The following is a 13,654-nucleotide window of genomic DNA, read 5'->3' as shown; positions in this document are numbered from 1 at the left end:
TCTTTGCTCTAACCAAATCTCCTCAAGGACAGGCCTATGGAGATGGGGTCACGAATTTCGTCAAAAAGGTGAAAACTTATACTGAAATAGGCACATCCACAACTGGCAATGGCTAGCGAAAATCGAAACCTTCATAAAAATAGGAAGAAGACAAAAGTTGTGTTTTTATCTCTGAAAATCGATTCCTCAGACTTAGGGAATCAAAAATCAAAAAGTTTCTTGGCCTCTTGCATTGACTGAATCGCTGAGGACAACTGAGAGAGAGAGAGAGAGAGAAGTTGCACGAAAATAGCTCGGATAAAGGTCTGTCTATGGCTGTGAAAGCTGGTTTTTACTTCAAAGAGGAAAGATATGAGGGATGAGTTATTTTGTAGAGGGTGCGGCTGATGAGATTAGGTTTGGGGAAAATTGGACAGAGCTTGAATGCCTATTATTTTACTGAGTTGGGCTGCTGGCCGAAAATTGGGCTATTTTGACGTGGGTTCTCTTTGGGCTTTGAAGAAATTAACTTGTACCATATGTATTAAGTGATGACCATTAGTAATTGATATACTATAAAAGTAATTAACATATGGGAAATAAAGTACTAATGTTTCAAACTTACCTTTAATTATTTAGCATTTGATATATCGACTCATAGCTAATTTAATAAGTAAGAAAATAATGCAATGACAATCAATTATTAGAAAGAGGTGTAAGATAATAAAATATATTTTCGAGCTAGTAATCCTAAAATGTTGAAAATTATAATAAAGGGATAATAATGATAATAGTAATAGCGTTAAAAATAGTGAAAATAAAGTATTTAGTTTATTAATAACATAGAAGCTCAAGAAAAAAAATGAATTGAAAGAAAAAGAGGGTCAAAATTGCGTGTCAACAGAGGAATGTCAAACTCCCTAGCAAAGGTCACGGATCTACTCTCGAACTCAACTCCGCCTACGTCCACAAACACGTAATACGTAGGGTATCCAAATTTTCTTTCATATCCACCGCTAAAACTCTACTCACTCAACTCTTTTCCTAATCTTGTATCCCTTTCTATATCCCAGTGTCGCCATAACTTAACACTGGGGCAATTTTTGAGAATCTGCATCGTGTCTAGTAGAGTTCTACTGATGGGTGTGTTGCGCGCCACATTTATAATTAGGAGGCTATAAACATATGTTCCTTTCTCGAACATTCTTATTACCTATCTTTAACCCCTCGAGTATGCAACCCACAACTCATCCAATATCTTTTCAAAATCATTAACATACCCCATCAATCTTCACTTCACAACGCCCTAGTCTCACCATAATTCAACACTGGGGCAAAAAGCGCAACATCGATATCGACCCGCTTCTCGCGAACTACATACGACCAGATTCTCATGGAACCCGAGATATGTAGGAAACTCAATACCGGGGTTCGGCCATAATTTTCCAACATCCAATAATTTTTCAACATTCCTTCTATGCCATAATCTTTTTAAACATCTCTTCTACCCCATAATCTTCAAAATATTTCATACACATAGTCCTTTTATACCGATATTGTTCTAATTTTCCCAAGGCTATATTTGTTGGTCGGGGCAAAATTGCCTATTATGTCAACTTCGTTTCCCGAAAACTATTCCATCATCTCCGGTCAACGAGGGGCAAGTTGTTGACACTCAATTTTGTCCCTCCTGTATTCCGATTTATTTTCTTGAGCTTCTAATATTTATTAATAAACTAAATAACTTATTTTTACTATCACTATATTATCATTATTATTATTATTATTGAAGTATTATTATATATTAATACCTCGTACATCGTTACTTACTAGTTACGTATTAATCATAAGATATAACCTGGATAATATTTTTACTATATTATTACCTTACTTATATTTTATCTACTAATAATAAGATTATCATGTTAAATCACACCTTATTAATGGTAATTTCTAAATTATTATTATCACATATCTATATACAAGGAAAAGAGGTTTAAATCATAAAATAGGCCAAAATGTCTCATTACATGGACCCATCAGCAATCCACGACCAAACTAAGCCCAAATGCCTTCAAATTCATTGTCCAGGCTTAGCCCATTTCTTCCCGCCCATATGAGCACTAAATCAAACCCTAAGCATAGTCTCTTCATCAAAGAAAAAAACGTACACTCTCCTCCTTCCCTCTTTGAGCAAAATGGCATTTACTTTCAGCCATGGACAACTTTGTTACACCACTTTCGTGCAACATTTTCCTCTCTCATCTTCAACGAATTGAAAACACTTGGAAGTTTCTGAAAAGATCAACTTTTAGAGATTGGTTTTTGGTTTCAAACGGCTCTAACTCGTGACTCTATTCATTGTGCTCAAAATTTTCAAATCTGAAAACCCTAAGATTCTCCTATAAATACATCTCTAACTCTCAGCCAAAGGGGACTTTTTTTTTTACGGAAGACTTGCCATAGTTTCACTGTCAACACTATTGCTCTAAAGAAGAGACTTTCTGGTGACTTTCCATCCGAAATTCGGATTTGTTCGTGAGTAGGAGAGTAGATCCGGATCTTCGTCTCGTTCACTGCACCACAAACAGGTAAATCCGACTCTATTTTGTTCATTTACTCTCTCCGTGTCTAGCGTCTTTGCTTATTTAGAAAAATCCATGTTCATGATTTTATTTTTGTGTGTTCTGATAACGAATGCTTAAAGCATGAGTATGATTCTACTTTGGTTAAGTTAATTTGTTTTTCTTCTGCTACCTGCCATACTTAAATCTACTTGAAATCCTATTCCTTGTTCCTTTCATTTATCACGTGGATGAGCATAAATGTTATCATGACTTAGAATATTTATTTTTGATAGGTTGTTTTTATTCATCCTTTTAATCACATGTATGAAGGTTTAATGAAAATGTTACTGTCTTGGTTCATATTTCTATGTGTTACTGTCTCGATTTATATTTTCATATGGTAGAAGTATGACCTTAGGTCTCTGTTCAAAGCTTTAGTTATTAAGTCATGATACTTTCCTTATGAACTTGAATGGACATTATTATACTAGCAGTAATGGTTAATCTTTTAATCAACACCAAAAATGATCCATGACCTCCTTGCTCGTGTAATTCATACTGTCTTGATGCATTATGGCCTGAGTCCTAGTTGGTGATGTTAATTAGTCTATCTCGTTATGTCCATAACGTTAAAGTTTATTCAAATAGTCAACACCACACATGCCTCACGTTTGAGTTAATCTGTAGCTATGTCCACGTATCTTCATGTTTAGGAAAGAAACTGCCCATAGTGTAATAATCCTTTACTTATTTGAGTGATTTTAAATAAATAATATTCCTTCTTTAGGTGTTCACATGATTAGATTGAGGAGAGTAGCCCGAATTTAAGTTTGTAGAATCATATAAGACCTATTTTAGCATGTAGTAATTATTTTAATAATTAAAAGATGAAGGCATTGTTCCAATTTCAGTGTGTGCTCCTTAAGAATATATTGTTCCCTCTCTGAAGGACTGATTTATATAAAGTATTACATATAATATGACGTGACAATATTCTTAGTTTACAGATTATTAGAATTTGAGGTGAGAATGTACTTCTTTTGCATATTTTGGTTTGCATATATTGCTAAGGAGCAGAGTACCTCTTCTAACCAGCTCTCTTTCTTTTTCCTTTTCTTTTTTGCATGAATACCGGAGTTGGAGAGTTCCACTTTGGGACTCGACGTCACCGCAAGACCTGAACGCGCATCCACTATATCACTCATATCTCTCGCTCTTTCTCAAAAACTCATTCGAATAGGACTCGAAGAAGAGGCGAGATGAAACGACAAACATCCGACTATACTCTTCCTTTAGTTGCTTACTCTGGACATCATACTCGATAGCTTTCTTTCAATTGTTTTACCATGGCTAGTTGTCTGTTTGCTTTTGTGACTTTGCTTGAAGTTTGAAGCATCCCGAAATTTACCGATATTTGGTCTCGTCGTCTAGAGAGGCACATCACCGAATATAAACCCTCTTAATCTAGAAATCAGCCTTATGTGTTTGACCCGTGGAAGGCAAGAAACCCGACATTCGAATCGGTTAGCCAACTAGAAGTTTTAGGAGTTAAAGCATGTTTTAAAATCAGTTGAGCTTTACATTTGGAATTTTACTTATCCAAGATTGTTTTCTGCAGGTTGAAGTGTAATAGGTTACTAACTTTTTCTAGATCTTCAAAATAAGCTAACTGGTCTTCTTCCTTTTTTTTTTCCTTTTGAAATATAAAAATATTTTCCCTAAATCTAATTTTTTGCGCAACTATTGCACTTTTGATTAGCGTGTTTTATCATCCATGTATGTAGTACTTAAAACTCTTAAATTTAGTTTCGGTTAACTACTTTACTCCCAAAAGATTGGATTTTTAAAATGTTTATATTTTTACATCTTACGCCAACACATAGCCTAATTAATTTTGAGTCCGGACGGCTAACCATTTTTAATGGATCTTAAAGGGTGCTTAATACCTTCCCTCTAGATTAGTTGAACCCTTACCTAAAATCTTGTGGTTTCGTAGACTTTAAAATTGAGCTAACTTTAGATAATCACTTTAAACAACTTTAGGTGTCCTAATTCACCATAAATAATTAGGTGGCGACTCCTTAATTTTAATTAACCCCGGAATTAACGGAATGTTGTAAACCATTTTGACTCTGGTTAAAATGGGATATAACAGGAGGCATATGTAGCAAAAGAATAAGCACTATACAGAAGAAATCCTTAGCGGCTTCTAAATTGTATCTTAACATGCTTGCGCCTGAATGATGGCATTTGGATTAAATCAAGTCTGAAGGGGCCCAGAGCCTCGTTTGGGAGGTTATTACAGTTGTAGACGATCATATCCTGTCCCCTTGTGCTCACTTTAGCCATGGCATCCGCTACTTGATTCCCTTCCCTAAAACAGTGTTGTGCCACCACTGTTTTAGGGAAGGGAATCAAGTAGCGGATGCCATGGCTAAAACATGCAAAATCCCTTCCCCTAATTCATAAACATGCAAAATCCCTTGGAACAAACCAAACATAAACATATATATGAACCTCTAACAAAGAAAACTACCTTGTTCTTCCATTTTTTCTTTATGCATATATTTTTTTTGTAAAGATTACTTTTATTTGAACTGATATACTCGTCTTTTTGTTCTGAAATTTTTAAGGAACTTCCTATTACGTTACCAAAATAAGGTAATAGAAAAGAAATGTAAAACAATCACTTTTTTCAGAAAACTCGAACTCTAAGTTTACAAAGACAGTTTTTGTAAATTGTAAAACCTACAGAATGGCTTCATGATCCTCGTGAATGTTGGCTCCCTCTTTCCACTGTCTAAACCTTTGTAAAATTCAAAAAAGCAACCCGAAATTCTTGAAGGACAAAAGAATCTCTTTACTCTTCAAATGTTAACGGGAAAGGGTAATAATGGTGAAGTTACCATCGTAATTTTGCTATTTTCTGATCAACAAAAGTGCCACGGAGTACAAGCAATTGTAAATTGAAAAATTGACCCGCCATTTGGAAGTCATGAAGAATGAAATAAAGGGCAAATTGGATGGGTGTTGTTGGAGTACTGCAAAAGAAAATCGGGAGCAAAAATAAAAGATTACTGAGAATTTCGTCAAAATTAGAAGGGAAAAAACAAAACAACAACCGTACTAAATCACAAAAGGCGGCTCAAAACGTAAAATGGCTGTCAAAATAACCTTCTGGGTTAAACGCAGCAGGCTAATTCCTTGCACTTAAGATTTTACCAGCCTAGATAAGTAGATTAATAGATACATGAGTTAGAGAGGGGTCAGTATGAAGTTCAAGTTATTCAAAAATAGAACACATTTTTCGAACGATTCGCTATGGATCTAAATTATTGGGGGAATAAGGGGATCTTATGGATTATTATTTAGTTGGGTCGGGTTTAAATGATGGAGCGGGTTTAAAAAATAATTTCGGGTTATTTTGGGGAATAATTTCCGTCAAGACAAGGATATATTTGAAAACTTTGAGAATGGGAGGGGTATTTTTGACCCTTTTCCCTTATATATTTATATAGATAGATATAGATTTACCCATTTGCCATAAATTTACTGTCTATGTGAAACACCTAAATTAGAGGCTTTAAGACTTGAATATTTTAAACTCAATCTAAGATTATTTACGTATTTATTTTTTTATCACCACAAAATGTTACAATCAAGATTACTTGCTTGGTACGTAGGAATTATTGCAGAATTATACACTACCATCATTTGTTTTAGATTATATAGGTGATATTACTGAGAACTAGAAACAGAAGACATTCTAACAAAAATTAATTGCACAGATGATTGCAAGAACATTAACATAGTTTAACTGAGACTCGCAAAATATCACTAAGACAACCAGTGACGAAAACAGGACTGAAATATCAAATACTAGCAGGTAAAAAATAAATCCAACACGATTATTTTTGTCGTAGTATGAACTCCAATATAACAAATTGGAAGCCTAACAACATCCTTGATTAGTCCAATTTAAAGAAAAGCAGCCAGGGCAATCGAGGACAGACTGAGCAGAAAATTGGCCAATATGGTCGTTGAGGAGGAAGTAGAAGGAGGTGTACTAACACCAGGAGTGGAACTTGAAGGTCCAGCAGCAGACGGTGTAGGTGCACAAGCTTCTGGTTGAGTGGAAGAGGATGGTGAAGGTACAGTAGTGGTTGGATTGCTCGGGTTAGGCGAGTTGGCTCCTGAAGGTCCTGCAGCAAACGGTGTAGGTGGGTTGGCTCCTGGAGTACCCGAGCTGGAAACAGTAATAGCTAATTTCTGACCATTTTGGCAATGCCTACCAAAAGTGCAAATATAGTAGTGGTCTCCAGCAGAGTCAAGAGTCACATTTGCTGGTCCTGTCATTATGGGATTGCCTATGGCATTCTGAGAATTGCACCCATCGAACGAAGATTTTTTTACTTGCAACACGTCATGTCGGTCGGTCATAAAATTGAAAACTGTCAAAAAGAAGAAATGTAACATGATAAGGCACTAAATTTTTAAATTTAAGTTGAAGGATCTATCTCAATTCAAAGGAAAATGGAAATTGAGAAATTAAGTGTACCTAGAGTGTCACCAACCCTGAAGGTTTTCCCAGCAGCCCAATTTGTGTAAGCTGCTGCACCATTGCTAGGTATGATCCAACCCAGATTGTCCCCGACCACATGCACCGTTTGTGCTGCTGCATCTTGCACCAAACTTGCGACGAGTAAAGCACCGAAGACGATCATGCACAGCATTTTGTCCATGTCTTTGGTATTAATTTGGTAACTATCTTAATTCTTTCGAATGAAGATTTTCCGAAGGGATCCTATATATCACAACTGAGGAAGTTGATGATTGCTAGTTTGCTAGTGAAGGATGAGATGCCTACAGCTAGCAATATGGTTCTATATATATAAGGAACGGGATTTTGAATTGGTCTAATTAATTAGCTTGCATGGTGCTAGGTCTTGCAAGAGTGGTGTGGGAAATCAAAATAAGAATTAATGTTTGTGTTGGTGATCTTGCAGTGAAATTACAATTACAATTGAAAAATAACAACGAAGCAATAAAATTTTTTATGGCTGAGGCGCGGATATCTCGCTTCTCTTTAGGAGATTCAAGCCGTGCTGCGGCAAATTTGCGATCTCGCCAGTAATCTTTCCGACTTGTCCCCTCCAGATACAACGGCCGAACACGTCGTATAACTCAACAAACTCTGGACAAGATGTTGAGTCCAAAGCTCCACCAAAAGAAGAACACCTTCCTTCAACTAATAAACTCTTTTATTTTTACTTTCCTCACTTTTCCTCTCTACACCCACAAGTTATGGATTGAACTTATTTTTTCTTAAATATATATGAATTGGTGAATCATAATTCATCCTTTTATAATGGATGAAAATGTGAAAAACATGTTCAACAAAAATGTGAAAAACATGATCACATTTTATACTACAAAACAATGTGAAACTAAGACCAAATTATAATGTGAAACTAAGACCAAATATGTTCATATGGTGGCTACCATGGTCTTCACATTTTTTACCACAAATTACAATGTGAACTAGGACCAAATATGTTCATATGGTGGCTACCATGGTTTTCACATGTTTGACCACAAAAAATGTGAAAGATATTTGCAATATTAAAATGCTCAAAAACCTAACAATCCCCCACTCATTTTAATATTAACATAAGAGAGTTTATCGTTGAAGGTAGATTAATATGCATAATGAAGGTGTGCTCTTGCATTGAACCTCCACTTAGTAAAACAATAATCTTTACTCCGCAGCCGTGGTCTCGGACTTCCGAACTATGGTAACTTTAGGGAAATAAAGAATTACCGCTTCACACATAATAATCAAGGTGTTGCCATGAGCTTTAATAGCTTGACACATTACGGCCTTGTGCTATCCCGGTTTCATGAGTGCTTTTGAGAGCAGGCGATTCTCATAGAAAGCGGCCTACTTCCACACTCACATAGGTGAAATCTGTCAAAGTGCACGTAACTTAACACCCCGCTCAATACGAGCTCGAAATTTCATTAAGAGTTTATAAACTCAACCTCCACAAATTATTCTGAGAATAATGCACTTACACCATAGGAGGGAATAAATAAAATAGTGCATTTTCCTCAACAAGTCATCATATGATTCGTTTTCCCATTGAACCTGGTTATGGGATCTCTAGTCCCCGGGTTGGGTTTCTCATATACGACTCATGAATTTATGGGCTTCAATCCCGTCCTCTCGATGTGTTCCAGGACCTTTTCTCTTGCGAAGGCCTTGGTTGAGTGGATGCTGCAAGATTATCGCGAAGATTTGACATAATCAACGTTAATGGTACCAACTTGTCAAATATGATCTCACGTAAAGACCGTGTTTTTCTCCTTATAGGTACGGATTTACCGTTATAATAACGGTTTGAACTCTACCAATTGCGGCGGTGCTATCACAATGAACTAAAATAGGAGGAATTGGTTTTTCAAAATAAGGAATTTGAAATAATAAATCTCTTAACCAATTCGCCTCTTCGTTAGGCGAAGCTAAAGCGATTAGTTCGGCTTCCATGGTAGAGTTAGCAATAATAATTTGCTTTTTTTGATTTCCAACAAATAGCACCACACTTGCAACGTAAAAATATAGCGGAAATTGGTAGAACGGGAATCACCGGATAAAGTGTTCCAATCTGCGTGATAAAGCCTTGATACGACCGGGATATTTTTTATAAAACAAGCCATAGGTTTTTATACCAACTAAATATTTCATAACTCTCGTTATGGCATGCCAATGTTCCTACACAAACGCTTTACAGCACAAGCACCTAAGTACTCAATGCATACGCAATATCGGGCCCTAGTGCAATCAGTCACATATCTCAAACTTCCAATTAAGCTAGCATATTCCTTTTGATTTATCACATCATTTTCACTTTGAACAGGATACAAGTGAATACTTGAATCAAAAGGAGTTACAACATGCTTGCAATCAAGAAAGTTATATTTTTCACAATTTTCTCAACATAGTGTGATTGGTCAAGGCAAATTCCATCACATGTTTTAGTAATTTTTATTCCAGAATAAAAATTTGCCTCACCAAGATCTTTCATGTCAAAATGGCTTCTAAGAATATTTTTAGTTTCACCGATAACATTCATGTTAGAGCCAAAGATCAATAAATCATCAACATAGAGGCAAATAATAACATGTGAATTATTCAAGACTTATGATAGATAAACATCACGTTCGTTTGTTTTAAAACCATTTTCAATCATGCGGGAATCAAATTTCTCATGCCATTGCTTTGGAGTACTGTTTCAAACCATATAGGGATTTAGTAAGTTTACACACTTTGCTCTCTTGGCTTGATAAAACCTTCGGGTTGTTCGTATAAATTCCTCATTTAGGTCCCCGTTTTAAAAAAGCAGGTTTTACATCCATTTGAGTGAATATGCAAATCAAAAATTGCAGCAATAGCAATTAAAAGTCTTATGGATGTAATTCTAGTTGGAGAAAAAGTATCAAAAAATTCTAGGCCTTCTAGTTGTTTAAAACCTTTAGCAACTAGTCTAGCCTTATATTTATCAGCAGAGCCATCGGTTTTAACTTTTTTCTAAGGACCCATTTACACCCAATTGTTTTACAACCCGGTGGTAAATCAACTAACTTCCAAGTTTTATTGGAAATAAGTGATTCCATTTCATCATTCCTGACCCTCTTTCCAAAAAAGCATCATGTGAAGATAAAGCTTCTTGTAAATTGAGAGGATGCATCTCAACATTAAAAACATAAAAATCGGGACCAAAATCTTTTTCTACTCTAGCTCTTTTGCTTCTTCTTAACTCAAAATCATCACTTTCTTTTTTCAAAACAGAAGTAGAAGAGCTAGGTAGTGACAAAATATTTTCATTAGTCCTATGACCCCACTATTTTAGAATCAAATGGAAATTTATTTTCATGAAAAATAGCATCTCCTGATTCTATTATTATATTATCTTCAAGACTAAAAAATCTATAGAATTTTGTACTCTTTGAGAAGCATAACCAAGAAAAGCACAAGTAGTAACTTTTTTACCCAACTTAGAAATTTTGGGGGATCCATTAGCCTTACATAAGCTAGACAACCCCAAACTCTTAGATATCCCAAATTTGGCTTGTGAGCTTTCCACAATTCAAATGGTGTCAATTTAGTCTTTTTATGAGGCACACGGTTCAACACATAACAAGCGGTTAAAATAGCTACCCCAGAAATTTAGAGGTGCGCTAGACTCGACAAGCATCGCGTTAGTCAACTCGACCAAAGTTCTATTTTTTCTCTCATTACACCATTAGACGCGCAGGAGAATAAGGTGGAGTAGTTTCATGAATTATTCCCAAATGATCTAACAAAAAATTAAACCTTCATTAGACTCGTATTCACGACCTCATCACCTAATTCTTTTTATTTTTCTATAAGCGATTTTCAACTTCATGGAGATAAATTTTAAAATTTTCAAAAGCATCACTTTTATTTTCATCAAGAAAACATATGTATACTTAGAAAAATCATCAATAAAAGTGATAAAATATCTATTTCCTCCACGAGTTAAAATTCCTCCAAGTTCCAAATATCGGTATGAATTAACTCTAATAATTCGAGTTTTTAAATCAACTTGAAAATGAGGCCTTTTTATGATTTTGGCTTTCTTTGCCAAGCTTCACATTTTTTTTCAAAATCCTTTTTAATTATTGGGATTAATCCTAAACTACTCATGATTCCCATGCATGATTATTAATATGACACAAGCGGCATGCCAAAAATTAGTAGAAGAAAGCATGTAAAAAATTAGTCACTTTATTCATCTACGACATTCAACTTAAACATCCCATCGCAAGCATACCCGCTTTCCCACAAAAATACCTTTTTTCACTATTACATATTGATCGGATTCAATAATGTATTTTGAAGCACGCTTATTAAGAAGAAAACTAGACATCAAATTTTTTCTCATAGAAGGAGTAAAAAGTACATCTTTTAATGTTAACACCATACGAGGTAAAACTCAACTCGACATCTCTCACTTTCCAAGCACTTGAGTAGTGTGTGAATCACCAAACATGATGGTTTGGGCTCCTCAAATGGAGTATACACTTTGAACCAATCTTTGTCATAGCGGACATGACGGTTTGCACGAGGAATCGACCCTTCCATCCATCAACATTTTCAGCCATATTTATGTCATTATCATCGCCACAAGTGGCTGCTTGGTAACGTTCGCACAGTGTAGGACCACGTTTCCGAAACTTGCAAAATCGAGCAATATGCCCACTCTTGCCACGGACAAAGCATGGTCCTCTGTTTTGTGCTTGTTGATGTTGTGCTTGGTTGTTACCATCATTATTTTTCTTGGGAGGTCTACCATTATTTTTCTTAAATATTTTCTTCTTAGGCTTCGTAGAGGTATTTTTGTTAGCATTAGGAGCGACATTATTTGAGGTAATTAAATTTACCTTATTTGTGACGGGTTGTAAGTTGCTCTCTTCCGTTTGCAAAAGTGCATCTTGGCCCTTGCTTCTTCCTCCATGCGGATTCGCATTATCAACGTCTCAAGAGAGGTTTCTTTTTGTTTGTGGCGCATAGTTTTTTGAAATTCCTTCCATGAAGGTGGAAGTTTATCTATTATGCCACAAACTATAAGGTTATCTCCAATTTTTATATCCTCGGACCTGAGCTCTCCAACGATCATTATAAAATCTTGGGCTTGGTCTACCACTTTGATTTATTGTCCACCGTTTGGAAACGAAAAAATCTACTAGCGGCATATTTTTTCGCTCCGGCCTCCCTCGGTATCATATTTACTACGCAATGCTTTCCAAATTTTCTTTGCGGTAGAGAGTAAGTTCTATCATAATAATCATAAAAATTATCTGATAGACAATTAAGTAAATAATACGAAGACACTTGTATGAATCTTCATCGTACTTTTCGAGTTTTTTCTTGAAGAGAAATAAGTTCTTCATCATTCATGGAAGTGTTGTCTACTTTATTTGGATTCTTCTCGGTTAACACATAAGAAACATTGAGAAGACTTAAGTAGAAAAGTACTTTCCATCTCTTAAAATGAGTACGCGTTGAACCAGAAATGGCTTGTTAAGATCTCTACTTTGACATCGCGATTTTTCAATTGTAGCCATTTGATTCTCCTTAAAATTGTTGGTGATCTTGCAGTGAAATTACAATTACAATTGAAAAATAACAACGAAGCAATAAAATTTTTTATGGCTGAGGCGCGGATATCTCGCTCTCTTTAAGGAGATTCAAGCCCACTGCAGCAAATTTACCGGTCAGCGTGGTAATCTTTACGACTTGTCCCCTCCCGGATACAACGGCCGAACGCGTCGTATAACTTCGACAAACCTACGGACAAGATGTTGAGTCCAAAGCTCCACCCAAAGAAGAACCTTCCTTGACTAATAAACTCTTTTATTTTTACTTTCCTCACTTTTCCTCTCTACACCCACAAGTTATGGATTGAACTTATTTTTTCTTAAATATATATGAATTGGTGAATCATAATTCATCCTTTTATAATGGATGAAAATGTGAAAAACATGTTCAACAAAAATGTGAAAAACATGATCACATTTTATACTACAAAACAATGTGAAACTAAGACCAAATTATAATGTGAAACTAAGACCAAATATGTTCATATGGTGGCTACCATGGTCTTCACATTTTTTTACCACAAATTACAATGTGAACTAGGACCAAATATGTTCATATGGTGGCTACCATAGTTTTCACATGTTTGACCACAAAAAATGTGAAAGATATTTGCAATATTAAAATGCTCAAAAACCTAACAGTTTGCTTGGACCAACGGGACATTAAAAAGAAATTAGCTACAAACAAGAACCCGAAAGAGATGTTGGAACATCGGGCTAATTCAACTCCCAAAATAATCAAATGAAGCAAGTCGCCAGACACTGGACTTGAACCTTCCCTTCTACGGTTTGTGGACTTCAAAATTTAGCCGTATGATTTACCAAGTTGATTTGCAGCTGGTAAGTTCCTCCTTAATTATGGAGAAATTATTTCTTCTTACTCGCCTTTTAAAAATAAAAGAACATATTTTTGATAGCTTTAATCC

General features: G+C 35.6%; 1 protein-coding gene across 1 annotated transcript; it reads right to left on the bottom strand.

The window, feature by feature from the left end:
- Window positions 1–6,524: 6,524 nt before the first annotated feature.
- On the bottom strand, window positions 6,525–7,294 carry LOC132044767 (cucumber peeling cupredoxin-like). Its single transcript, XM_059435279.1, has 2 exons — window positions 7,105–7,294; window positions 6,525–6,997 (listed from the first exon to the last, which is right to left on the bottom strand). Exons 1-2 carry the CDS (start codon window positions 7,286–7,288, stop codon window positions 6,525–6,527), a joined length of 657 nt encoding a protein of 218 aa, XP_059291262.1. The 5' UTR covers window positions 7,289–7,294.
- Window positions 7,295–13,654: the final 6,360 nt, after the last annotated feature.

This window comes from Lycium ferocissimum, unplaced genomic scaffold (genome assembly GCF_029784015.1).
Source record: "Lycium ferocissimum isolate CSIRO_LF1 unplaced genomic scaffold, AGI_CSIRO_Lferr_CH_V1 ctg518, whole genome shotgun sequence".
Taxonomy (NCBI): domain Eukaryota; kingdom Viridiplantae; phylum Streptophyta; class Magnoliopsida; order Solanales; family Solanaceae; genus Lycium; species Lycium ferocissimum.
This window is presented reverse-complemented; position numbering and strand designations above follow the sequence as displayed.

Coding starts and splice junctions, on each gene's coding strand:
- LOC132044767 (XM_059435279.1), bottom strand. CDS start 7,288: ATGGACAAAATGCTGTGCATGATCGTCTTCGGTGCTTTACTCGTCGCA. Junction 6,998..7,104: donor CAGGGTTGGTGACACTCTAG/GTACACTTAATT, acceptor TCTTTTTGACAG/TTTTCAATTTTATGACCGAC.